This window comes from Passer montanus, unplaced genomic scaffold (genome assembly GCF_014805655.1).
Source record: "Passer montanus isolate IOZ18808 unplaced genomic scaffold, ASM1480565v1 scaffold19, whole genome shotgun sequence".
In the NCBI taxonomy this organism is placed as follows: Eukaryota; Metazoa; Chordata; class Aves; order Passeriformes; family Passeridae; genus Passer; species Passer montanus.
Genome location: NW_024366480.1, coordinates 7,226,224 through 7,254,022, shown reverse-complemented (window position 1 = coordinate 7,254,022; position 27,799 = coordinate 7,226,224). Strand labels below are relative to the sequence as shown.

Sequence of the window (27,799 nt, the reverse complement as noted above, 5' to 3'; positions counted from 1 at the left end):
TTAGCTCTCCTGTTTGCATGAACACAATGGAGCAGGGCTTTTTCAGTTTATTTTATTTTTTTTTCTTTTTCTGAGTATTCTGTCTGGTTGTGATACTTGGACCTTTTATCACCAGTGTTTCAAGTGTGTATGTTGAATTACTCTCAGTTGTAACAGGAAGATCTAGAATAAAACTGATTAATCTGTGAACAGAAAATATCAGTCAAAGCTAATTTCCTAGGACATTGCAACAGAGAGTATGACACTTTCCTCTCTCTGTCTATTCCAGTAGTTGTTTTTAGGAAGGCAGGTGATGGGGTGGTGTTTGTGACCTGCAACAGATGTTCTGTATTTTTTTTCCGTCCTGTAGACAGAATGAACTTCCCGTGGATAAAATGTAAATTGGTGACAGCTCCGTATTTCCGCACTGGAAAGACAAGTACCATTAGTGGGGAAACACTGGGGAAATGCAAGAGGCTTGAGCAACCAGACTGCTCCATTTTCAGGGGAAGAAGAAATGTCTAGGAACTAAACAAAGAAATTGTGGAGGAAAATTCACATTCCAAGTAGAAGAAGGAAGCAGCATTCAGTAGAGTTAAGCCAAGTGAGGATTGGTAGGCTGAACAGTGAACAGAAGAGGACAAGAAGAGTTAAATGTTTCCAGATGACAATAGGTTTGCAGAAAGTGAACTATGAGAGATACCTTTAAAAGCTTCAGATGTTCAATTGAAGAAAGATGGCTAAGATACCTCTGTTAGTAGCAGTTCATCCCAGCTGGAAAGAAAATCGGTAATGTTCTCAAAACATCTTAGTAACCAAGCATCCTGAAACCAATACACGTCATTTTTTTTTGGTAGACTTCTGAACTCGGTAGTCAGTATGCAATGATGCCAATGCCTAGAGTCACTAAGTATTGCAAAATATCTCAATATGTAGGTGATTTCTTGAGACTTGCCATGGTGCTGCAGGAGAATAATATCAAACTGATCCTCATAGTGATTCTCTATGTCATGGTGGTGGGGAAAACCATACAGAAAATTCTGTAAGAATTCAGCTGGATAGATGTGTAGCAACAGTAGAATGTTTTGATTTGGAAGTGGAATAAAATGCCACTGTCTTTTGAGTGTAGATGGAATGAGGACAAGTCTCTTGGAAGCTTACACTAGAATAACCAGAAAGACATTATATCAAAAATGAGATAGTGAGCTGGTAAGTGAGAGTAGTTTAAGCATAAAATTATGATATTAAAAATATAATGAAGACCTCCAAAAGAAGTGAAGGAATAATAACCAGGCAAAATTGCTCACTTACAAGCAAAATTTGATGAGATTTATACCAAAATAATTGAAGTTAAATGCTTCTCTACAGTTAATCTGTTTTCAGAGGGAGAGTGGGGAACATGCATTTTCTCACCTGTGGAAGACTTTAGAGAAAATGATCCTGAGTGGTGAAGCCTGGTGGCCTGAGGTGGAACACTGGGTGATCTCCTGTATAACAAAAAAAAAATGGCTGCATCCTACCCAGAGTACATGATACTTGGGAAATGGTATCTTCATGGTCAAAAAAATTTACATAACACATGAATGTTTCAGGAGAGTAAAATCTAGGAAAAGTATAGAAGTTATATCACTTCTTTATTTGTCATTGGTACAGTTGCTCTTCCAATGCTGAATTTTTTTGAGTATCCATAAGCCTGCTGATAAAATTGTAAGGGATTGATCAAAGGACTGGATACTTTGCCTTGTGGTGAGACATTCTGGAATCTTGTCTGTTTATCTTACCCATGAGAAAGCTAGGACTTGACCTGATCAGAGGATCTGCATTGGGAAAAAAATTGTTGAAAAACTGTTAACAAACTGGCAGGCAAAGATATAAAAGGTCCAGTGGTTGGTCCTTGAAGTTCAAAATTCCACTGCACATTTTCAACAGTGTGAGTGATTAGCCCCTATGATATCTTAACAAAGGTTGTGGTGGTTTCCTTACCACTAACAATTTAAAAATTAAGATTGAATGGTTTGTTAAATTATATGTTTCAGTAAAGCAAAAGTTTTGTGGCTTCTTTGTACAGGGCATTGGCCTAATTGTTCATAAAAATCCCCTTTGACCTTGAATTTTTAAATTCTATTAATTGCTAGAAACAATTTTTTTTAAATTGAAGTTTTCTGCCTAAAACTTACTTTTGCTTTTACAAAATTCTAATGAAAAATAGGTATTTTTCATGGCCAGCTTCTGTTCATACCCAGTCAGATGTTTTTCAGCTGTAGTGGACTTGCAGTGTTACAGTCTCAGTGCCTTAGTATACTATGTAGTATTGGTTTATCTATAAGGCTGTGTTTTTTGTTCTGTTCCTTGGCGCCCCTGAAGACATAAGCCAAGCACAAATCTACCAATCTACTTAATTGAGATATGTATGGGATGTCTTCAAAGCGTTAATTGGATTCAGGATTATGAAATCTGCTATTTTGCAATAAGTGCAGCTTGTAGTGGTCTTTTAGTTCCTCACCTCCTCTGAGTCCCATCTGCACATCTCGTGTTTACAGTGGTAAGTGTCTTGGAGACATTTCTGCTAGATCTGTACTGAAATCCAGTTACCAGCATTCCTGTGGCTGCAGTCCCAGTTAGGGTGAGAGTGTCATTAAGCTGGCCATTGTATCTTCAAGCTAAGTTTCTGACTTCAGAGAGCTCAAAAGACCAAAGAATGCCAAAGAGAGACACAGCAACCAGATAGCAAGTGTTATTAGGGACATAGTGAGCATGTTAGCCTGGCTCTCTAAAGAAATGTTTTTTAGGGAATGACTTTACTGCTTGTTTCTCTGCCAGGTTCTCCAACTGGTTTTGGATTAATTTGTCTATTTCAGCCTGGTTTTCACAGAAGCATAAAAATACCAGGTTCTTGTGGTGAGCTGAAGCACCAGGTTCAAAAGAGCTTTCTGACACTCAACAAATGGGTATACAAGAAAGACACAAATTAGAAGCAGTTGTAGTATGGGCTGCAGGACAGTGAGATCACAGAAAATCAAATGCTCTTAAGTTCTCTTGCTTACAGAACAACTTGTATTCTTGTGGAGAACAGGCTAGACTCATTTTGATTCTCTTGTGATTTCAAATAGTCATAACAACTCACTTAAATCTGCTTCAGCAGTGTGGCTTAAACACATTTGATCTAGACAAGAGTTAAAGTAATTAGCTGATATTTGATTTTACTTGATATGGATCCAAACCATGAAACTTTGAACACCCTTAGGGTTCAGAAGTGTTTCATTCAGTGTTTGGGTACTAGTCTGTGTTCTCAAGTAACCTTTTGAAACTTGGCAGATTTAATCCCAGATTTAAAATAAAGGCACTACATGGGGAATCAAGTCTGTAAATGTTTTTTAACTATGGAGGTGCTCTGGACTATAGTTGTAGAAGCAGAAGGAATAGAAAATGCGTTACCTGTATTAAGGTGTGCACTTGTGTTCATATGCAGTGTTCACACCTGTGTACATACTAATGTGGCTGTTCAAAATGTTACTCCTGCTGCAGGGACCTTACAGTCTTAATAGAGAACGAAGGCAATCGTGTGCTTTGAGAGCCAGAGGATGGTGCTAACCTACAGCATGTGTGCATTTTCAGATTTGTGATGTGATGACAGCAGCACTCTGACACTGGTTAACATTTGTGGGCTGTGTGGAAGGAGCAAGTCTCCATGAGGGATTTGGCTGGAGGAGACCTGCCTGCCTGCCTGGTGCACGGGGATGAGGAGGGTGCTCCTGTCAGGGCTGAAATAAGGATGGATAGCATGATGTTTTACATTGCATGTAATGCAGTCAGAAATCTGGAATGTGATAGACCATGTTTTATAAGCTTTTATTTTTTCTTGCAAACAAATATAGAGGGGGGAAAGAAGAAGTTATGAAGAAATTAAAAAGGAAGTGTATAGATGTTTCTGTTGAAGTCGGAGGTGTTTGCTTCCTCTTCAAAGAGCAATTATATGTGAATTGGAAAAGCTGTATGTGATAACAATACATCCAATTTGCTGTGTTAAGAAACTGAGAAGGGAAGAATTTGAGGCAGGGAGGGTTTCTTAGGATTTAAGATATTTTTAGGATTTTTCTTAGGCCTATGTATATAGGGCCAAAAGAGGCACAGTTAAGTGGGTATCTTCAAGATGGCATCCTTACGTGACCCCAAAACCAGTGCTATGTGTTTTATTTGTTAATGTGTATGTTCATTGTCCAAGTAATTTGTTAGTAGATCATATCACAATTTTCTCTGGCTCTGGGAGAAATTGAAATAATGGAAGGGGTGCAGAATTCAGACTTTCCCGTGAAGCTCTGAAAGGAAAACCAGCAACAACAATGTTGAAGAAGATCGATTCAGTGGTATACACTTTACAGTAATTAATGATATGCAAATTACCCAGAAATTATTCAGTTTAATGCCTAAGCATCACAGTGGGAAGTTTTCAGATTCTTTCACAAAGTTTGCTCTTTGTGAAAAATCATATTATCATATACAAATCATATTATTTTCCCCTTACCATTATAATTCTTCAGTGGTTTTTAATTTCTTAATGTGTTAAAGAAAGAAAAAAAAACTAGGAGACCAACAGGGAAATTCATCAATATGTGACGATCAATTAAGTGATGATTTTGAACACTGTCCAAATTCAATGTGTGAATTAAATAATTGTTCATTTAAGTAACAATAAATACAATATATATGAGGATTTCAGAGCAATTTTCAAGTTTTGAATCTCAGAGCATTTCTATAAGAAGTTAAAAACAGCTATAGAAATAAAAAATATAATTTTTTAAGGCTGCTCAGGAGATGAAGGAGGAGGGTCCAGGTGTCATGGTTTGGGAAACCTATAAAATTTACAGAATTAATATCTGAAGTCTTTAATATATCTTGAGTTGACCTTAAGCTGTAAAAGATGTGCCATCCATTTCCTGAACACATAATAGCATAGAATAATGGAAGATAATTTTATGCTGTTAGCTCCTTTTCTATGGAGCTGAAGCCGAAAGAAGTCAGCATAATTAAATTTGCCTGAAGAAAGAAAGGGTTATCAATAAAGATATCTTACTAGAAATAGACAGAAAAGATGCTTGGAAGAGTAATGTGGCAGTAATAAAGGAAAGTTGGAGAGTAGACTCAAACTCAGACACATTTTGTGGCAAAGGAGTCAGAATTTTCATGGAGATCCATGAGAGAAGATGACAGAGAAATCTTCATGGACGCCTGATATGTATCTGCTCCAGAGCCTAATTCTTGCTCCACAAGATAATAGAATTGTTTAAGCTGGAAAAGCCCTTTAAGATCATTGAAAACAGCCATTAACCCAGCACTGCCAAGTCCACCAGTAAACCATGTCCCTAACCACCACATCTCCACATTTTTTAATAACTCCAGGGATGGCGATTCAACCACTTCCCTGGGGAGCCCTTTCCAAGCCTTGACAACCCTTTCCATGGGAAAAAAATTCCTAATACCCAATCTAAACTTCCCTGGCACAGCTTCAGACCATTTTCTCTCATCCTGTTGCTTGTTACTTGGGAGAAAAGACTGAACTCCACCTTGCTAGACCTCTCTTTCAGGTGTTTGCAGAAAATCATGTGCTTCCTGACCCTCCTTTTCTCCTGGCTAAACAACCCCAGCTCCCTCAGGAGCTCCTCACAGACCCTTCCCCAGAAACCTAGCCCTTCTCTGGACATGCTCCAGCTCCTCAGTGTCTTTCTTGTAATAAGAGGCCTAAAACTCAATGCAGGTTTTGAGGTGTGGCCTCAGCACTGCCCAGTACTGAGGTGCAATTGCTGCCCTGGTCCTGCTGGCCACACTATTTGTGACACAGACCAGGATGTCACTGGCCTTCTTGGCCACCTGGGCACACGCTGGCTCATGTTCAGCCACTTGGCAGCTTTCCAGCCAGTCTTTCCCCCGCCTTTATCATTCCATGGGTGAATTCCATCTGTGACCCAAGTGCAGGACCCAGCATTTGACCTCACTGAAATTTGTACTCTCAGCCTTAGTCCATAGATCCAGCCTGTCCAGATCCCTCTGCAGAGCCTTCCTACTATCCAGCAGATCAACACTCCTGCCCAGCTTGTGTCATCTGCAAGCTGACAGAGGGCACTCTCCAGAGGGCACTCCTTGTCCAGATCATACAAAGCATTAGACAGGACTGGCCCCGGAGCTCAGCCCTGGAGGGCACAACTGGTGACCAGTTGCCAGCTCTGTTTGCCACCACTCTCTCAGCCTGGTCATCCAGCCTGGTTTTTTACTGAATGAAGAGTACAGCCATCCAGTACAGCCAGCCATGAGCAGCCAGTTTCTTCAGGACAGTGCTGTGAGAAATGGTGTCTAAAGTTTTATTAAAGTCCATGTAGAAACATCCACAGCCTTTCCTTCATCTATTATGTTCATCATGTCATAGAGGAAGATGAGGTTGGTCAGGCAGGACCTGCCTTTGATATCATGCTGGCTGGACCTGATAACATGCCTGTCTTGTGTGTGCTGCATGATGGCACTTGAGATGATTTGCTCCATGACCCCACCACTGAAGTCAGACTGATGGTCCTGTAGTTCCCTTATCCTCTTTCTGACTCATCTTCTAGATGGGTGTCACGTTGGCCAACCTCCAGGCAGCTGGGACCTCCCTGGCTGACCAGTAAATGATCCTCCACCAGCTCCTCCAGTGTCCTTGTGTGGATTTCATCCACATAAATTAGGATGGGTCTAAGTGGTATTGCTGACCATTCCCCATGGATTATGAAAGCTTCTTTCTGCTCTCTGTCCCTGTCATTCAGCTCAGGGGGCTGAGTGCCAGAAAATAACTGGTCTTGTTAATGTTACAGACTAAAGAAAATAAGACATGTACTTCAGCCTTTTCTATAGCCTTTGTCACTGTGTTTCCCTCCACATTCAATAAGGAATAGAGATTCTCCTTAGCTCTACTGCTGTTGCTGATGCATTTATAGAAATATTGTTACTGTTTATGGAAGTAGCAGATGCAGTTCTTATTGGGCTTTGGCCCTTGTAATTTTTTCCCTGCATAACCTCATGATATCCTTGGAGCTGTCCTGAATTGTCTGCCCCTTCTTCCAAAGGGTATAAATTCTGCTTTTTTTCCTGGGTTCCTGCCAAAACTCTCTGTTCAGCTAGTTTTCTTTCCCCCTGGATCATCTTTAGGCATGTGGCACCTGCCTGCACCTGTATTTTTAGGATTTCCTTCTTGAAGACTTTCTAGCTTTCTTGGGCTCTGTTGCCCCAAGGAAGATGTTTTGGTGAGCCATTTCCTTACTTCACCAAGAACCAAAACTTTACCATTTGGTGATCACTATGCCCAGGATGGGCACAGTTACCTCCAACCATCACATCCTCCACAAGTCTTTCTCCATTCTTAAACAACAGGTCCAGCAGTTACCTTCCCTAGTTTGTTCCCCCACCAGCCCTGTCAGGAAGTTATGTGCCCCCACGTTCCAGGAATCCCCTAGGCTCTTTTGTCTTTGCTATGCTGTGTTTTGAACAGACATCTGGTAAGTTGAAGCTCCCCATGAAAGCAAGGGTGAGTTATTGTTAGACTTCCCCCAGCTACGTAGAGAATATTTTGTCTGCCTCTTTCTCCTCATTTGGGGTCTGTTGCAAACTCTCACGATGATACCTGTCTTATTGGCCTTCCCCCAGTTCTTACTCAAAACTCAACCCTATCCTTACCATCACTAAGCTCTAGAGAACCAAAAACCCCTTACCTCCACTGAGACAGCAGACTGACAGACCCTGCTAGTACCCTGTCTCTCAGGCCTTGGCATACTGCTCTCAAACTTGTTTGAGCCTTGTTTTATCCTTTTCTCCCTTCAAATCCATTTAAAGCTCTTTCAGTGAGCCCTGCTAACTGCTATAGAAAGATATTTTTCTCCCTTTGAGACAGTTTTGCCCTTTCTGTTGCCAGCAGGCCTGCAGTTTTGTTCCCTTTAGCTATATCCATATGTATAGCATTTATCTGTATATATATATATGTGTGTATATGTATATGGTAGCCTTTAGCTATATTCATGCTGCTCAGCAATTGGCCTGGCCCTAAGTTAAAATCATGTTCATTATTTCAGCTGTTTTAAACTCCAAAAAACACTCTGAGTAGTGAATATGTTCAGGCATCTTGCATCCTTGCCTTTGCTTTATTCCTTTTAACTCTTTTGTTATAATACAGGCTTCTCTGAGGAACCTTGAATAAGCTGGAGGTAATGATTTACTGGGAGTGACATCCAAGGAGACTAAAAGAGAAGTCAGAAGTCTACAGGATTGCCCACTATGTGTTAAGCAACAATTGCTCCTGTGTACATGGTCACATATTATTTGATGTGGTTACAGTAAGGCAATCCCTGCCCACAGTGAGAGGAGAGATGCATCCATGCCTAGTTTATAATTCGTTTGTCTTGTATGTCTTTGAAGAAGTTGGTTGGGAATGAAAATAGTTACAAGATGAAGGGTAGGAAAAGTTACATCTCAAGTCTTGTAGGCAACAGGAGGTGGGAGCTGTTTTGGGAGTGTAAGGCAGTTGATCTGTTAGGGTGTCTCATTACAAAAGGGTTAACAGAGTGCTGAAGAATCATACATATACCATGAAGAGTAAGGATTCTTTTCCCTTCAAGAGGATCTCACCTAGTGAGACTGGTACCAGGGGATTCCAACACTCAGAAAGTGTCCCACTGACTGAGCTGTTTCACACCAGATTTCTTCACTTCTTGTCCTGCCTGCCACCCACTAGGATTATTTGTACAAGACTGGAGTTGAATGCTGTCATGCTGAACTCAGTGACTCCTGTGTGGGGGATGGGAGCAGAGAGGGAATTGGAATGTGGTGTGCAGATGTGTGAAGGTGAGAGTAAAGCTTATCAGCTACTGGTTCCAGAGGATGGTGGGCTTTTCCTTGTTTCTTTTTTGTTTTGTTTTTTTTTTCCCCTGACTCTGCTGGTGAAGTCATCAGTTGAACAACCTCAATTATCCAGCCATACAAGGTAAAAGTACCAGATTACTACATAAGGGTGTGAATAACTTTAAATATTTAAAAATATAACAATTAAACATAGGCCTTTTTGGTGAGCTGCTCCCTGGGTGGCCTCTATTAGAAACCTCTTGAGACCTCAAAGACAATTTCCTTTGTTGCATAATATTTTTCTTTTGTTTTCAGTAAGCCAGGTTTGAGCAGGCAAAATTCTGTGAAGTCCTGTAGCCAATTTAATATTTAAAACAGACCTGCAAAGTTGTGCTGTTTTCAGGAATGTCTTGAGTCATCCTCCCTCTGCTAACCTACTGTGCTGACCCAGCACCTGAGAAGGACTTAACAGCCCATGGGGACAAAGGCGTGTTCTGCAACTCTGCAGAAAGGCAGAATAATAAAGAACAAAGAGAGATGTGGCTGAAGTCTGTGTTGCAGTTATCAGCCAAGCAACTTAAAAGAAAAAAATAAAATAATCCAACAAAATCAGAGCATAGACTTGAATGCACAGCAGTTGGTGACCTAAAACGGTAACCTGCACTAAATGTGCTTCTTTGGTAATGGCAAATGGTTTTCAGCCCATTTTGGGTAAAATTTTGTAGAAGAAGGCTCTTAAAACTTCTTCTCTTTTTTTTTTTTTTTGTCTTGATACTCAGGTCAAGAAGAGTCTGTAAGACAGCTGTTCAAGAACCCTGAGAGCGAGGGGACAGCACACGTTGCTAGTGCTGTATCTCCTCTGCAGAGGTTTCTATACTCTGAATATTGCTCACTTCACAAATCAAAAATTGCATTAGTGGTGTTGCTCAATTTCCATGGGCATATCATTCCATGTGCATATATCCGGGTGCTGAAGTTCTTATATTTGATTGCTGTTGTGTGCTTATGTCCCCAGCTTCATGGAATGCAGCATTGCATTTTTATCCAAGTTTATACTGTGAGCTTTATAAACCTTGGTCTCTGCTTGCTGTGCCTGTATTTTAAATGTGTGTAAAATTATTAAACTGCCCTACATACAATTAAAAATGTAGAGATTGCATTTCTTTTTATTAAGTGCCAGTGCAGATGTCTGAAAGTGAGTGCACTCTTGGAACCTTCCTTTTGAAACTTTTTGTAGTCATGCAAAATATGAGTAACACTTTAGAGTACAGAGGACCTCCAGCCAAAATACTTTCCAAATGACTTAAATTGTAACTTATCTTTTTATTTTGCAGCTAACTATGGACCAAATCCAATCTGCAAAGGTTGCTTATCTTGTTCAAAGGATAATGGGTGCATCAGGTGCCAGCACAAGTTGTTCTTCTTCCTGCGCAGAGAGGGGATGAGACAGTACGGCGAATGCCTGCACTCCTGCCCGTCGGGCTACTACGGGCTAAGGACGCCAGACATGAACAGATGCTCAAGTGAGTTATTCCTTGAACCCTTACACTCACTTCTGTCAGAAGGCCATAATTCACGCTCACTTTTTAAGGTGATATGTTGTGAAACGTGGTTGTATTTTCACAGATGTTTCAAGATCATCTTAAGACTTCTTTGCTAAAGAAGGTCCCAACTCATTCTAAGATATATAACATTCAGCAGATTAAGTAGTTGATAAATGGACCTATTTTTTATTGTTATTATTATTAATTTGATAAGAAGAGTAACTTAAGGAAAAAATATATGATTCAAGCAGATACTCCTAGTTTTAAGAAACAAATTCCCACTATATGAAAATGAAAAGGATTCAGAATGAATTTAACGTGCAATTAAGGATGAATTTTACATGTCCAATTCAGAATTGATTTTGCATGTACAAGTCAGTATAAACACTAATATATGGGTGGGCTTTTTGTCATATTTTTTGTTCCCACACAAATTTCAGGTGACCAGACACCTCACACCAGACATACTTTAATATGTAAGTGTTGCTAATTTAATAAAACAGATGTACTATTAAAAACAAGCAAACAACCTTTCACTTTTAGTGAAACATTTTATTTGGAAATTTACAACCTGCTAATGTGCAACAAGATTCCCTGTTTGCATGTTTGTGCCTAGAAGCACAACTGTTAAAATCCATGAGTGCTCTGGTATCTCACATTATTTCACCTCTGTCTGGCAGTTGTGCTGATTTGTATCGATTTTTCCATATGCTCATATGTGGAGTATTACCCATATGGATTGTTAATCACTGCTGTTACCTCTTATTTCTGTTTAGGGGGAGAATGTTTTTGTCATAGTCTAACTAGAATCAGGTCACCTGACATAAGAACCTGAAGTGAGAAATAGCTTTTCTTTTTTTCCTGCAATAATCACATGTCTGTTAAATGTGTGGCACCTTTCCCCTAGTGCTGTGCCATGTCATTGGGAGCACAAGCTGTGAGAAAGCGTGTGCTGCTTTTCACATCACACATAATCTTGAGACTCACATGAGGTCACTCAGTGGCAGTCTGGCTGGATGAGGAGCACTTATGGCCATGCTTGGACCTGTCCCAAGCAATCCCACCTCTTTCTCCCCATTCCCTGCGTGGGCTCCTTGGATATAGTATTCCCAACTGCTGTGTAATATTGGAGAGTGCTGCCTAATCTCTACCAGGTGGTTAAGTTTTGATAAAAAATTAAATGAGACAGTATATGGTTTATGCATCCATTTTGTAAAGTTATTTATAATCTTGGCCTTAATTTGCCTAACGCGCTTGTGAATTCAACAGCTTCTGTACTTGAAATATTTCAAAACTTGGTTGTAAATACTTCCCCATGTAAAAATATTTTTTAATATATTTGTAGGTTTAGGAAATTGATTGATTTATTTCTATTAGCCTGTACTGTGCTTGTGAGAAAGGCAAAGTAGTCTGTATTGGCAGTATTCTTTAGTTTCTTAAAAAGAAAAAAAAACCCAGAAAAGTTAATCGCAGAAAGTGGAGGGTGAATTCAAAGTAATATTTTTTTGCTTTTACCACTTATGGAAAGAATTAGCCTGTACTGTGCTTGTGAGAAAGGCAAAGTAGTCTGTATTGGCAGTATTCTTTAGTTTCTTAAAAAGAAAAAAAACCAAAAAACAAACAAACCAGAAAAGTTAATTGCAGAAGGTGGAGGGTGAATTCAAAGTAATAATTTTTTTTGCTTTTACCACTTATGGAAAGTGGCCTTTTCCTCTGAATTACAGATTGATTTTGAAAAGCATAAATGCAAGTTATGTCTAACCCATACTGGCATGTGTTGAGCACTTGATGTTTATCTCAGCCTCATGCCTTTGACAGTCTCCCCCTGTGAGAATAATGATGCACTTGCATTTATGGACCAGTCCTGGTTCTCCTCTGATGATATTTGTATTGTATATTTTTATGTTAATGTAACTGCTAACTGCTGTATTTATACATCACTTCTCTTTTGTTTTTGTATGGTGATGTTGGTTTGCACATATGAAGCATTGTGGACATACAAACATTTTCTTGATTGCAGTTGAGTTGAAATAAACATCCTTAAAATTGAATAGGTTTCTTCCTACTTGCTCTTCTTATGTACGCTTACAGATTCCATTGCTCAGCTAGTATTATTTCAGCTAAAAATAATAAAAATTTTGGCTATGTTAAAATCTTTATGGGAGTTATAGGACTTGAATTACATAAACTGAAATAATTTCTGCCCCACTAATTTCTTCATAGGCACAAAAGATTTTTAACATTTTTTACTGGAACATTTTCCCATTTTTGTTAGAGAAGCTATAGAACATATTTTAATGGAAGATGATGTCTTGATTTTAAAAGCCAAACATGATCAGTGCCAAATGTAATACAATAAATACCACAGCCAAGTGCAGCAGCTCTAAAATGGAAATTTTGGAATTCATATATGTAAGCAGTATGTGTTCCTAGAATTCGCTAAATGGTTCTAGACTATTTTTCTTGTAACAGTGAATCATGAAATTTGAGACTGTTTGTCTCTAGAAATCAATGCAGTTTCCTGCTGGATATGATTTTCACCTTGAACACTACAGTATGAGAATGCAGTCCTTTTGGACATGAACTTGGAAATTGTTGAATTTCTTCTGTAGAAGAATGCCCAAGAGATGAGCTACACTTCGTTAATTTTCCAATACATTTTTAATAATTAATGACTTTGAACTGAAGTGCTCCAACAAGAGGTGATCTCATAAGAAAAAAACAGAACTGAATTTAAAGAGTAAGATGAAACCTGTCAGTTTGGTGGTTGCACTGATTAATGGATCAAGCCTAATTTGAACCTTTCAACTTAGTCTGTGGCCGTGGTAACCTTTATAATTTTAGGAGGAGAAACCACTCAGAGATTAGAAATTACAGCTCCCTTCAGCTTTGGTTGACTACTTATTTGTTTAGGTTCTCCCTCTTTATCCTAGGTGGGTCTAATATTGTAATTTCCCTTTCCATTCACCTTCAGTGAAAACAAGATAAAGAGAAACTTTTAAACAAGTTGAGCATTTATTAAACACATGTTGTTAATTCAATGCATTAAGAAAGGCAATGATTTTTTTTAATAGTGTTACAAAATAGGAAGAGTTCATGAATATGCTGTTGCTTGAACTATACTTATGTAGTTTGGTAGAGCATACGACCCTTTAATTCTGTTGTAATTACAACTGTAGCAGTCAGGGGCTTCAGTTACCAAAAAAAAAATAGCACAGAAGGTGTTGCTGGTCAATGCCAGATGGGTGCAGAGTGCCAGTGGACACTTCAGGATGGCAGTGTGAATTTAGATCTGTAGCACCAAAGCTGCTCTAGTGAGCAGCAGAGGGATGGGAGCAGGAGTTGAAATGAGTGGGTGTCATGGTGATGGGGACCGTGTGGGCATTGGTGAAATTGTAGAAGAGTCAGGCTGAGTCAGGTTGTTGTCACTCCTAGTTTGTCTTCAGCTACAGTTAAATTATCATTACGATTAGCACTCAATAACTCTAAGCATTATGATGAATATCACTCTGATGAATTATTTTAATTTCAGAATTACAGTATTCTTAATACTCTTTCAGTATTTTCCCCTAATTTACATCTCATGCAGATTAAATAATACGTTTTCATGTTTGGAGTAGTTTATTTTCATAGGAAAAAAAATGAAAATAAACTCTTTGTGGAAATCTCCACCCAACCTTCATCCAACCTTCACTCAACTTTCACAGACTAAAGCTTCTAAAATATAGCTATCTCAAGGACTCTGCTGGCAAAAGGAAACTGGCATTTCAGGTAAAGCAGAAAATGCAAACAAGACAGGAGTTTTGAAGTATGATCAAAACTGAAAGAGAATTTATTCATTCATTTAATGAACGATAGTTTTATGGAGGGAATCCCAATGAAAAGTGAGGCTTCCACCCGCCAAGCATGTCTGTATCATGTCAAAGACTAGCTTCTGTTGAAAGTTTTTCCTTTAGTCCCTCTTCCACTCACACACAGAAGAGCTTTTAGCATGTTACTCTCAGCATGTTTTTTGAAAGCAATAGTTAAAATGTTGTTTAAAAATTGTTGTGTCACTTGGATGTGAGGGAGGGTTGCAAGATGCTGATTTTTCTTTCAATGTTCTGGTCTGCATCTTATTATTGGGACTACATGATTTGTAAAAACCCTGATTTCTTTTCAAGTGTCTCAGGTGACTGGAGAAGAGGCAAATGTTTTTTCTGAATATTTAAATACACAGGATGTTTGACTCAAGAATTGCATTTAATAAAATACTTGCAGTACATCTTGAGTGTAACAAATCAGATTAGCAATTAAGTATTGTGGTACATCTCCAGAGCAGCTCACCTGGTTGGTTTTGCCTTGCAGTTCATTAATTTGGGAAAGTTATTTTGCAGGATCACTGTGTAGACATTGACCAGGATCCTGTTCTTTAGGGACTAGTTCAACCCTTGTGAATTATTATTCTAAGGAATTTCCTATGACCCTAAGTGTGGACAAGAAGCCCAAGTTATGCTGCTTATATGAACTTGAGTTTTAAAAGCCCCTTTGGAAAATGCTGGATGCAGGAGTTGGTACATTTAGGTTATGTGTGGTTTTGTCTAAATAAAGCCAGCAGAGGTTACCTTTGTCAGGGCAAGGCTTCAAACTGATGCTCACATTCCTTTTAACCAAGCAAAGGTCAAAACCACTAGAAATAAACATTTTCCTTTTCATTCAATCTGCCTAATTTTTTGCCCAATGCCACAAGAAATCTGATCTAAAAAGTCTCATATTTCCCTAATTGCTGACAAAGAATTTTACACAACCACACTCACACACGCACTGTTTAAGTATTGTTGGGATGCCCTGTTTTGGCCTTCTGAAGTTCAAGAATAAATATTAAAATTTGTTTCATAAATATTGGCTAAATTTGAAGTGTTGATTGGAGATATTTACTAATTGCTATTTCAGAATAGTGACCTTATGTATTGTGCTTTTTTTCCCATTATAAACGAATGAAGAATAAATGAGTGACAGAATTACCAAAATTATTATTATATTGTTGCATAACATGAATAAAAAATACTTCTTGTTATGGCTTCAGATAGCTGAAGAGCGGATACAGCTATTGTAGTTTATTTAATTTTGTTACTTGAAGGATTAAATTTTCAAAAATTAATTATATATTTATCATTACTGTTTTAAATATAATGGCTTATCCTTTTTAATCATTGGAATATTTTTCCCCTGGTATTTTTTTTAGGTATGCATGGTATACATATGATCATTAATAGTTTTAATATGGAATAGGAGATCTCTGAATAGCCTACACCTGAGTCTGTCATCTATGGCAGGTTATTTTCCTCTTAAATTTTCAGAGATATACAATATTTCATAAAGATAATAGTTGTTTGGTTTGGTTTGTTTGGTTTTTTTTTTACTTTTTAGTATATTCATTATGGTGTATCTCTCCTAGTAATTTAAGTATGGTTATTTTTTTGTGGATTAAGTGTCTCAATAACAGAGAGGAGTTAAATCCAGCATAATTGAGGCTTTTTGCACATGCATATGTGTAGACACGGGCATCAGATATACTACATGAAAGCATCCACTCAGCTATTCATAGGGTCAACTCAGAGAAAAGAAGGTATCCTGCTTTCAATGATAAATTATGAACTGAAGACAATACATATAATACATGCATGCTTCCCAAAATAATTTGTTGCATCTCAGTTTCATCGAAATTACTTACACATGAAAATAATTTATGCTGAACATTTTTCCTCCAAAGAGATGTCAGTAATTGAAATGTAATTAAACTAGGGGTTTTATCTTCAGTTTGATTTTAAAAAAGTAGGATTAGAAGGACATAGAGAAAAATGTGGTAAACAAAGTTACCTCTAATTTTGTCTATATACCAGATACATTTCAGGATGACAGTAATATAGCATTTCTGGCTTTGCTATTTTATTCCTTTATAAATCCCTTCAGTTTCAGTCTTACCCTAACTTTGCTGTCTCATTGTTCCTTATGATCCTTCTGATTTAGGATGCAGAATAGAAAACTGCGATTCCTGCTTTAGCAGAGACTTTTGTACCAAATGCAAAAGTGGCTTTTACTCGCACAGAGGCCGCTGCTTTCGAGGATGTCCCGCTGGATTTGCAGCCTTGGAAGAGCTTATGGAATGTGTGGGTGAGTCAAGTAGCTCTTTTGCCAGGTGGCCATATTCAAATATGACACTAATTTATGATGGTGCTTAATATTTCTTATCAGGAAATATTCAGTAATGAATTATTATTGATTTCTTTGCTGATAATACTAGTAAATGTTCCCAGACTTTAAAATATGCTTCACTGGGAATGCTACTCTGTTGTGCATCACAAAGTTCTGTCCTTTTAACTGTAAAATCACTTTGTGTGAAGATTTGCAACTCAGAATTTGTAAGATTTCAGGACTTATGTCAGAACAAACTCTTTCTTTCAAGAGTATTTCTTGCATTTCATGATGGAGAGGACTTAGAAATATGAACTTCTGAAGTTTTCAAACCCAGTTGACAACCAAATAGGATGTATATATTAGATAGAGAAAAAAAGTTAATCTCATTATTTTAGGAGAGTTTTTGAATATTTGGGACTGTCATGACATATCAGACATAAAGTCTGATATTCTTGGGTTTTTATAGTTGGGTTGATGCTGGCTAAAATGATTCAGATTCTGTAAGAGATTTTAATTTTGTTTCTAGCTTTTTGCCTGTTAGTGGTAAAACTGTCATGTTGCTTTCTAACAATGTACAGTGTACTTGGATAAAGAAAAAGAAAAAAAAAAAACAAACCCCAGAAGTATTGCTCATTGTGTTTTCTTTTGCTTTATCAGAAGGCTGTGAAGTGGGTCAATGGAGTGAGTGGGGAACTTGCAGCAGAAATAACAAAACGTGTGGATTTAAGTGGGGCCTGGAAACAAGAACAAGACAAATTGTGAAGAAGCCAGCAAAAGACACAATACCATGTCCAACCATTGCAGAATCCAGACGGTGTAAAATGGCCATGAGGCATTGTCCAGGAGGTAAGTGTGGCCCATGCCAGAAAAATCTTTATGAGCTGAAGGCCAAATTCTGTCTCTGTTCTGCCAGCCAAGGCTGAAAAGCAGCAGTAGTCCATCAGTGCTAGTCTGTGTAGCGAGACTCCAGGGAAGTGCTCCCATGGGAAGAATAACTCCTTCAGCAGACTGTGAAACTCCGTTTTTCCTGGTGTGGTACTGAGGCTTTTTCAAAAAGGTGCCTCATGGAAGAACCTTAACGGATTGCAGTCTTGAGCTTCAGCATGGAAATGATGGTGATGGTGGAAGAACTACTTGTTCTGCACTTGGCAGGAAGGATGATTCTGAACTTCTCTGCAGGTGGCACAGGCAGTGTTGGTGCTCTGGGTATTTAAATTAAAAGAAGTTAGTTACACATGGCATTGTTAGCGGGAACCTTTAGCTGGAATATGTTATTTGTTTTGAATATTCTGGAATGAGGCTAAACTGTGATGGATGTGATACAAACAGAACAGTGATAGATATCAAGATTTTCAGCTTGAGACCAGCCTATGGCAGCTGCCCCAAGTAAATAAAATCAAATTTCTTTATCATGGTGTTGCAAGACTTAAGTAGTGATGCTGATGTGAGAAAGGAAATCAAGTTTCAAATTTAGGCTTGGTTTTTGTAGACTCCAAACTGAAGACACATCACTGCTGGAGATTGAAAAGTTTAACCTCTCAGATATGGATCCTGACAACTTAAACAGGTTTCAAAATTTTTAGGAGAGGTGGGTGATTAGCAGGTGATAAAGATGCCATTCCTTTCAGAACCACAGGGTTAAATAAGGAATGGTCTTCAAGAGATCTCTAGTTCAACCTCCTACTGCTGCTGGGTCAGCTGTGAAATGAGACAAATAAAAAAAAGAAAGGAAGGGTTAAGGAACCCTGAGGAAAGCCTTAACACGATGAATAAGATAAACCTGAAACAGTCTTGGAAAAGCTACCTAAATAAGTTGCTTTGTATTCTGGGATTGTTGAAGGTGTCTGTCTTGGGTTGAACCTTCTGCCTACCAGTGTGTATGTGTGTTATGCATAGAGTTTTATCTTATGGATATGGATTAAATCTCTGTAAGCTTAATTTCTTTGTCTCTAGGACTGCAAGGCAATCTGGAAGGGTATATAAAGTTGATTCTCTGTTATCCAGGTTGACAGATGGTGTACTTTCCATCCCTGTCCCACTCCTGTATTCATACACACATGGTCACACGTAGGGCACAGTCACAGTGGTACAGGGAGCATTGTACAGCACTGTTAATCTGCAACTTAAATAAAATTCTCTAAGGCTTTGAAGAATGGAACCTGCAAAAGTAACACCTCTGTAGGAAAGAAGAAGAAAAGGTAAAAAGGAAGGCTGACTTGGGCTGCCATGGTATGTGTGTCATGGTATCTTTGAATATTAGTCAGCTGACTCTGCACCAAGGTAGTGACACTTACCAGTGCTTGCAGACTGATGAGTGATCCAGTTACTTGTAACAGACTGAAGCCCAAATGGGGTTAATAATCAGATCAGCTGAAAAAATGTTTTACTGCTGAAATGAAAGGAAATAAAAAAGGGCCCATAACAAGTTCTACTAAATCTCCAATCAGTGTTTTCTTTCTTTTCATTTGCCTTCAAATACAGGCAGTTTAGCTTGCAGTGGAAAATTTGAGAAAATTGCAGAATTTTTTTCAATTCAACATCATGTGGTACAGATTTAGTCATTTATGTACTCAGTGTATAAAAAGGCAGGTATTTTATGGATGCAGCATCCAACTTCTATAAAAACTCCTAGCAAGTAGAAATATGGGTTTAGTCTCGATAATTTAGTTAGGATACAAATGATTCAAATTGTTGTAGTTTGAGAAGTGTGCTTAAGTGAATCATAATACTCAAGAATGATGTAGCATACTTATGTAACTATGTTAATTTGGACATTCATACCTTTTTATGTCATATTTTCTTAGGTTGTTTCAAATTTTCTTGTCCAGCAATTCAGGTCACTGCTTAAAGATTTACATCTCAAATGTATCTTTTTGAAGGCACAGTGGCTTTCCTAAGAGTGAGGATACTTATTGCCTAGTGTCCATACTGTCTCTGTATTAAGATCCATGATCAAATATTTGGGGTTTTTTTTCCACCACGTATCAGGAAAGTTGTTGCTGCAAATACAAATTCAGTGTAGTACTTGTAGTATGCTTTAATGAGCTTCAGTAAATCCTAAAGATTACAGTCCTCTCCTCCCATGGTGTGGAATTCCCTGAATCTGTTTTCAGAGATAAACATAAATGTGTACAAAACTGCAGGTTTGAACTCTCCACACTGAATACAGTGTTTAATACTGCTTCTGTGCCATCATAGAAAACACCTCCCAGAGAATATGCTCCTTTCTCTCTCCCAAGTAACTCCTGGGAGAGTGTCAGTGGTGTTTTAAGTGCCTAGGGTAAGTCTTCCCCAGACCTGGTTATCTCTGCAGGTGAGGAAGCCACAGAGTCTGCCCTGTATACAACTCCTGCTTTGTAGCATGTTTTAATTTATGCTATTTACAGGGCTGGTCTAAGACCCTGTTCTTTTATCATATTTTAGTAGCAGGTTTCCCCATTAGACACTCAGAATGTTTTATTGCCTATTTGAACACTGTGACATAGTGGGAGGCACAGACACAGCTTACAGGTTCTGGCTGCTGAGGAAGAGATTCTGAGTCTTTAAAAATATATTGTTTTCCTAATGTTAGGAATTTTGTGACTGAACCTTTAAACTGAAGGAATAATAGAGAAAAATTATAAGGTTAGCACTTCTGGGAGACTGAATAACCATAATCCCCTTTAAATGTCAGTTGAGAGGCTGTTAATAAATCCTTTCATCCTAATGTTCTCAGTACATAAACTCACACAAATATGGAGAATAAGTATTGGATTATACAGCTAAAATGATTGAAGATTGTGATGGATTAAGCTGAGCGAAGTAAGGATATTTTTGGTAGAATAGGGTCAAATAAAGTGCTTTTGTCATGTGCTTTCTACTTGTCTTTATTTTAAAGTTACCATTTATGGTCCACACTACAGAGAAAACATCCAAAACAGATTTTAAACATTTGCAGTAGAAGGAGAATTAAGGAAGGAGAGTTAAATTCTGCTTTCCTACTTAGTATTTCAGCTACTTAGTATTTCAGCTATCCAGCTGGCCATATGGCTGTGGTGCAACTTTGGTTTTTGATGAATGATTTATCACTTTCTCAGTATCTGCAGAGTTGTAGAGCTACAAACTGGAATATAGGTGATAGATCATCTAACTTCTTTCCTACTGGAGCTAGCAACATAACACTGATTTCATATTTGTTGCTTAGACTTAGCGATATTTCCTTAGTGTCAGTAGTTATTGATTTAACTGTTACTGTATGGAAATGTCACATTTGTATATCTGTCAATGTTACATAAGTTACTCTGTGGCTTTGACTAATGTGAATTCTACTTTGAGAGGTTAGACTTAGACAAAGGAGACTTGGATTGTTCAGGCCACCTTCTACCCATGCTGGTCTCTTCCTCATAAAGGATTTTCTTCTCTTTAGTTCAAAAAGAGAGAAAACAAGAACTTTAAAAACCCAATGGGGAAATCAGCAGTCAGAAATGTAAAATAGACTGATAAATCTTACTCTCTTCATGTTTTCCCATATATTTGCTATAAATATTTTATTTGCACCTCTTGTTTGTATGTTGCTCATGTTTACCTCAGTAATTGCTCCTCTTTTGTTTGTACAGTCCAGGAACCTACAGATTGGTTTAATTATTCATATTAAGTGTTACATAAGCAAGCAAAGCAGCTCTCTGCTATTTTACTGTTCATCAGACTGCAGTTCTTCTAGTTGTCTGAAACTTGAATATTATTCCATGCCAAATACTTCTGCAAGTGCACATTGCATTAAGTGTTACATAAGCAAGCAAAGCAGCTCTCTGCTATTTTACTGTTCATCAGACTGCAGTTCTTCAGGTTGTCTGAAACTTGAATATTACTCTATGCCAAACTAATACTTCTGCAAGTGCACATTGCTGGCCCATGTCCAGCCTCTCACCACCAGCACCCCCAAGTCCCTCTAGGTCACCAAAGCCTTCTGTTTTCCAGCCTCAACAAACCCAGTTCCTTCAGTTTCTCTTCAGAGGGTAAACACTTCAGCTCCTCACCATGTTGGTGATGCTGTGCCAAACTCTATCAATATTTTTCTTTTTTTGAGCTGAGGGACCCAAAGCTGCATACGGTATTCTAGATGTGGTCTGATGGATGTCAAATAAAGGGAGATGATCACTTCCTTTAATCTGCTGTCACACTGTATTAACAGGTCAGCAGATTGAAGGAAGTGATCACTGCTGCTACGGCACAAAGTTGGCTCACATTTAGCTCAAGTTTCATCAGGACCTTCCCAGGAGAGCTCTTCCCCAGACACTCCATATCCAGCCCATATTTTTTCAGAGAGTACTTCCTCCCCAGATGCAGGACTTTGCACTTTGTTGAATTTCATGAGGGAAGTGATCACTGCTGCTACGGCACAAAGTTGGCTCACATTTAGCTCAAGTTTCATCAGGACCTTCCCAGGAGAGCTCTTCCCCAGACACTCCATATCCAGCCCATATTTTTTCAGAGAGTACTTCCTCCCCAGGACTTTGCACTTTGTTGAATTTAATGAGATTCCTTTCAACTACAATGAATCTTTTCCTCCTAAGTGAAATAAAAACCAGTCAAAATAAATATAACACCAGAACTCAGTGAATGATCAGGCAGTTAAACACATTCTTTTGAGATTTTTGATACATCTACATTGTAGTACCCAATGTTGAAAAGTTTGTAAGCTGGGACTCTTTTTATATATTGCACTTATATTCTGTATCAGTGCCAAATCCCTACAAACACCATCTGCCCTTTGAGTCAAGGCTAGGGCATTCTCTAGGTGGGTCTCAGGAAACATTACCATCATATTCTCTGTCTCCTATCGGTCATGCTATGTTGCTAGCTTAAGTGGCAAAGGCTGGTCCACGAACAGCAAGAACTGTTGTGTCCTCCAGGAGGACTGTCAAGCATTTGGCTGGATTGGTCCAGTGGACTGTGTAGGCACCATCCTTGGAAATTTCTAAGACCTCACTTGAACAATCTAGTCTGAATGGTCTCAATCCTGCTGAGGATATTGGACTGGGCATCTTGATCCTACTGATTTTTGGACTGGGGACCAGTCTGAATGATTCTGTCTGAGTGATAGAACCTCCTGTGGGTATGTGCTGAAAGAACACTGTTCTTCCTGTTTGGGTTTTGTAAAATTTCTCATAACTTCTGCTCTGAAATAGAGACAATCTGGAATGACTGGTTGTAGGGAATAGGAGCAAACCAAATCTTTACTGTGGCTGCTATAGTGCTGATATATTTTCATTTGGCCTATTTTATTGCGGTTGAAATATATGCAAATTGTGTGTCATGTTTTGAATATAATGCTAACCATTGTTTCATGCATTTCCAAGTTTAGCCTTAACCAGGATACAAGCTTAGTTCAAAGTCTGATTTATTGATTTATTTGTTATTATTTGACCTGTTCGCTTAGTTGTCTTTGGCTGAATGCTGCACAGTTCTAAATTCAAAATCATGCATAGAATCTAAAAGATCCATTGTACAATGTACTTCTTTTTTAAGTTAATGCACTACGTCAGTCTAAGAAAACATTGGAAGACCAGCAGAGCTATAGAAATGCAGCTATAAGACTCTGGTTTGGAGTTGCTGTGACTTTTCATATCTTAAAGAAAAGTCTGATTTTTTTGACATTTTTAGTAAATTGAGGATTTAATTCCATTGCTATTTAAGTCATGACATAAATGTCTGTGTCAAGTAAGACATAAAAGTAAATGATCCCATTTAGAAAAGATTATCTTATAGGTTGAGGCATGATCTGACCAGAGTTGGTGGCAACCAGAAACCATTGTGGTTTAGGCAAAGATGACGAGATTTACAGTTTATACTACTTTATTAGTATTGCACGGTTCTTCAAGACATTGGAATATTGTTTATCACTTTAAGACTAAAATTAGGATTTACAAAACTTACTAGTATTTTAAACAAGACTATACTACATAGAATATACAATAATTATACTGTCATTGCCTGCTGCAGCTCTCTGTTAATTTTGCAGTCACATTGGACAAATCTGCCCTTGTTTGGACTCACCAGACAAGTAGAAGGTGCATTAAGTGTAGCTCCATTGAGTGCTGGCTCTGCTAGAATGCTGGTGTCACCAAGCAGGTTTCCTTCCTTGATGTGTTTTTTGCATGTCACCCTGACAAGATGACTTGTCCTTAGCTGGAATGAAAAGTTAACCCATCATCTTCATTTACGAGTCATGACTCACAGTTTTTGAAGGAGAGAAGGAAAACCTGCTTCAGCATCAGTTTACAAGACATAAACTCCACCAAAAACACCTAATTGCACAGTGCAGGTTGGGAAAGCAATAGTAATGAGGAAATATTTTTTTTGAGTATTTTAGTTGATGGCTACTCTGTGAAGGACCAAATAAGTTGGAGCAAGAAAGGACAAAATAGTAGTCCGACGTAATTTGGAGGCTTTCCAGGAAACAAGAACTGTTTTATGGTGTGGCTTAAGTCTCAGAGCCTGGCATGCTTATTAGTACATTTGTTCAGGAAACAGGCCTTTGCCAGCTGCAGAGTCTGCTTGTCTGGATTGTCAACATCTACTTAGTACAGAGAATGTTGTGCTGCAAGTATTAAAATATGGGGTTTTTTTCTACCTTTTAGCTGATCACATTCAGAAGGGGCTACAGCCAGTGAAATCTAATTGTTAAGGAAATCCAGATCCTGAAGAAAGTGAAAAACATAATACTTCTCATTTCAGTGGGAGTGCCTGCAACTAGACTATGTATTTTGATTAAGGCACATAGGCAGGAACTATAGTAATATCACCAATACTCAATTAAGTTTATATCAACTTCTAAGAAGAGCAGCATTTTTTAAATCTCTGTTTGGTAACAATAAAAAAAGTGAAAATCAAATCATAAGTAGTTTCAGGTTGAAGAGGAACATAGAAAGTCATCTAGTCCAGCCTCTTGCTTAAATCAGGTCAATTGTGAGAAAACCAGGATTAGCCATTACTCTCACAACCCTCAGACATTAAATAGTCCCCATTTTTTAGTCTTAGTTATGTTCCTCTTCATATGCTTATTTTAGAGATGATGATTCACAACTTGTAATTTTTATTTGTTTCAAAGTGGAAAATATAGAAATGTACAGCAAATTTGTAGGTTTATTTTCATGACATTTACATTCATTGACAGATGTACATGCACACATGTGCCTGCATTGAAGCACTTCTATATCTGATTCTTCTTAGATTTGCAGGTAAAAGTTAGGCAGTGTACCTCTCAGGTGATAGCATACTATATATATCTGATTCTTCTTAGATTTGCAGGTAAAAGTTAGGCAGTGTATGTACCTCTCAGGTGATAGCATACTATGAAGTAACTCAAATGATGCAAGAAACTCTGAGGCTTTTTTTTTAAATTGCGTTAAAATAACATGTTTTCTATAACCTTTCTTCATAGAAACAAAAAAATACATGGATATTTTTGTGCCTTTTTTTTTTGGGCTGAGAGAGCAAATAACTCTCTCTGTATTATGCATTTGATTCATATTCATTAAAATGAGTTCACTAATAAATTGACTGTGACTTTTAAACAATTGCTGTTATTTTTCTTCTGTACTGTTGGGAGCAATCCTTTCCTGAGTTATTTTCCAAAGAGAAAATGCAATCCAATTCAATTCATATTGAAAAGTAGTTAGAAATAGTTTTTGTATGCCACATAAACTTGAACTCCAGTTTGGTTGCAGTCACGTTCAATTCTGAAACCAAGTACTATCCATCAAGGATCAACAGGCAGATTTTCAGGAATGCCTCCTCTTTGCTGCTACTAGATTACATCACATTGCTCTAAGGTTGAGGTGGCTCTTAAAGCTCAGTGAACAAGATATAGCTGTTGACTGATCCTCCTTTTCCTACGTCTTTAGAATCAGGTCAGTTCAAGTAAGCAGTTAAACAATTAAGTGCTATGAAACAATATCAACACTTATTGAAAATAACCCTTCTGAGATTTAGGTCATTTAGATAACTGTTCAGTGTTTGGATTTGCATTTTCCTTGAAAATGAGATGGTGGTTCTTGCATGGGATTTGAGGCAGCTTGTGTCTATGTCACTGTGCTCCTACAAAACTTTTTTGCTGTTTTTGTCTGGATAAATACTACCATGGGTTACAATTACAATTATTAAAATTTCTGGATTTTTGTGAATGTGGTGCAAACATGTAACTTAGACAGACGCAGCTAACCTAAACTTCCTTGGAGTGCTGCTCTAGAGATGTATGGTTTTGGTTTTCTTTTTTAACTGATGGATTACATTTTAAAGCTTTTAAGCAAGTTCAGTCTCTTTGAATGAAGCAGAATTTAAAAATGCATGAACCAGAAGTTAAATCTGTCTAAAGTGATCTGTAGAGGGTGCCTTTCATGACAGTAGCAAAACACTTCTGCAGAAAAGCATTGTTGTAATTTGATTTCCATTTTAGTTTTCCTCTTCAGTATCACTGCCCAAAGCATATCTTGTAATCAACTATATATACTGAGCACAAGGTTTTAACTCTACATACTTTATCAGGATGATACAGCCTGTGGAAATTTAGGTATTATCATATTGGCAGGCTACATTTTCAGCTTATTTTTAAAGGCTTTAGAGGGAATTACTGGCAGTGCAGAAAAGCTAACTCAAGTGCATTTTCCCCTTCCTTCTGAATATAAATTATCATTCAATCCTTCTTTTTAATTTAAGTAATAGGAACTATTTTCTTGGGAAGAGATTAACATAGTTTTCCCAATCATTAAAAGGTAATGTGCACAATTTATTTGTTTATTGCTATTATTATTATAACTTAGACCAGATAAGTATTTTTAACATGTGTGTTTCTTTAAGTATACCATATTTCAGAAGTAGCATGAGTATTGAGTGATGCAGTGTCTCCTGTGGGAGTTATCTGTTTTTAATGAATAACTGAGTGTACCAGAGTGTAAATCCTCGTAAATGACCAGAGTATGAGTTAGAATGGTCCCATGGCAATTATACAATTCAGGGTTGTTTAAAAATACTGAAGGAGAGCCAGCTGCTAATCCACATGGAAATACAAATTCTGAAAAGAGCTGTGGCTGATCCAAGTGCACAGATTGAATTTGTCCACAAAAGATAATTGATGGATTTTATTGTGCATACCCTTGTGAAGTAACTCCTGTTGGTTTTTGTCTCTTGCTCATTCTGAAACCACAATCCACTTGTAGGAGGAAAAGTCATATACATATAATTTCTAATTCTTGACCAAAAAGCTATTTTTGTACATTATGGTGTCAGCCATTTCAGTCACAGCAGAGAAACCAGCAAATGCTCTCCTGCCTGAGATTATATGTTCCTCCCTTAGGATCAATCAGTTATGCACAGTTCTATGCATTTCCTCTGCCAAACCATAAGCCTAGATATGGCAGGTCTGGAGACCCATCTGCCTCAGGTGTGGCATGACTAGAGAGCAATCAGCCTTTCTCAGGTTTTAAAGGTTCTATAAGGCTTTCTTTGCACAGAAGTCTCTTCTTAAGTAATAAACCTATTAGGGCATACGGAGACTATTTGTATTCACAGACTGGTACAAGGGACAGATCCTGACTTTGGTATCCTCAGGCACAAAAGTAAAGCTGACAGGTCTGTATTTCCCCAGGTTCTGCCTCCTGCACTTTTTAAAAGTGGGTATAGTGTTTCCCTTTCTTCAGTCACTGGTTATTTCACCTGATTTCCATGAATTTTCAAACATCATGGAGAGGGATTTGGTGAACAGCCAGTTCCCTCAGGACTCTGGGATGCATCTCATCAGGCTCCACAGGCTTATGCACATTCAGGTTCTTCAGGCAGTCATGAACCTGAACTTCTCTTCTAGGATGGATTTTGCTACCCCATCTTCCAGTCTGTTCTCTCAAGTGGTGTGGGAAGAGAGGTTGGTGGTGAAGACTGAGGCAAAAAAGTTGTTGAATTCCTCAGTGTTCTCCTCATCTGTTTTTATCAATTTTGTCAGTTTTGCTCATCAGGGGTGTATGCTTTCTTTGACCTTTTTCTGGCTGATGCACCTATAGAAGCCCTTCCTGATATTGTTTGTGTCCCTTGCCAAGTTTAATTCCAGCTTGGCCTTCCTGACTGCATCTCCACATAACCAGACAGGGAGCCCATATCCTTCCCAGAATATCTGGCCCTGCGTCCATTGCTTGTGCATTTCCTTCTTGCCCTTTAGGTTGACCAGTAGGTCTTGACTCAGCCATGCTGCTCTCTTGCTTTTCTTTCCTGAT

At 38.2% G+C, this 27,799-nt stretch overlaps 1 protein-coding gene across 3 annotated transcripts in view; it reads left to right on the top strand.

Moving 5' to 3' along the window:
* The window catches only part of RSPO2 (R-spondin 2), a 118,992-nt gene that overhangs the window by 60,566 nt on the left and 30,627 nt on the right, over positions 1 to 27,799 (top strand). For all 3 annotated transcript variants that reach the window (XM_039706367.1, XM_039706366.1, XM_039706365.1), the window contains 3 exons: positions 10,170 to 10,358; positions 16,389 to 16,532; positions 17,214 to 17,402. In XM_039706367.1, coding sequence (XP_039562301.1) covers positions 10,170 to 10,358; positions 16,389 to 16,532; positions 17,214 to 17,402 — 522 coding nt within the window. The remainder of the gene's footprint in view (positions 1 to 10,169; positions 10,359 to 16,388; positions 16,533 to 17,213; positions 17,403 to 27,799) is intronic.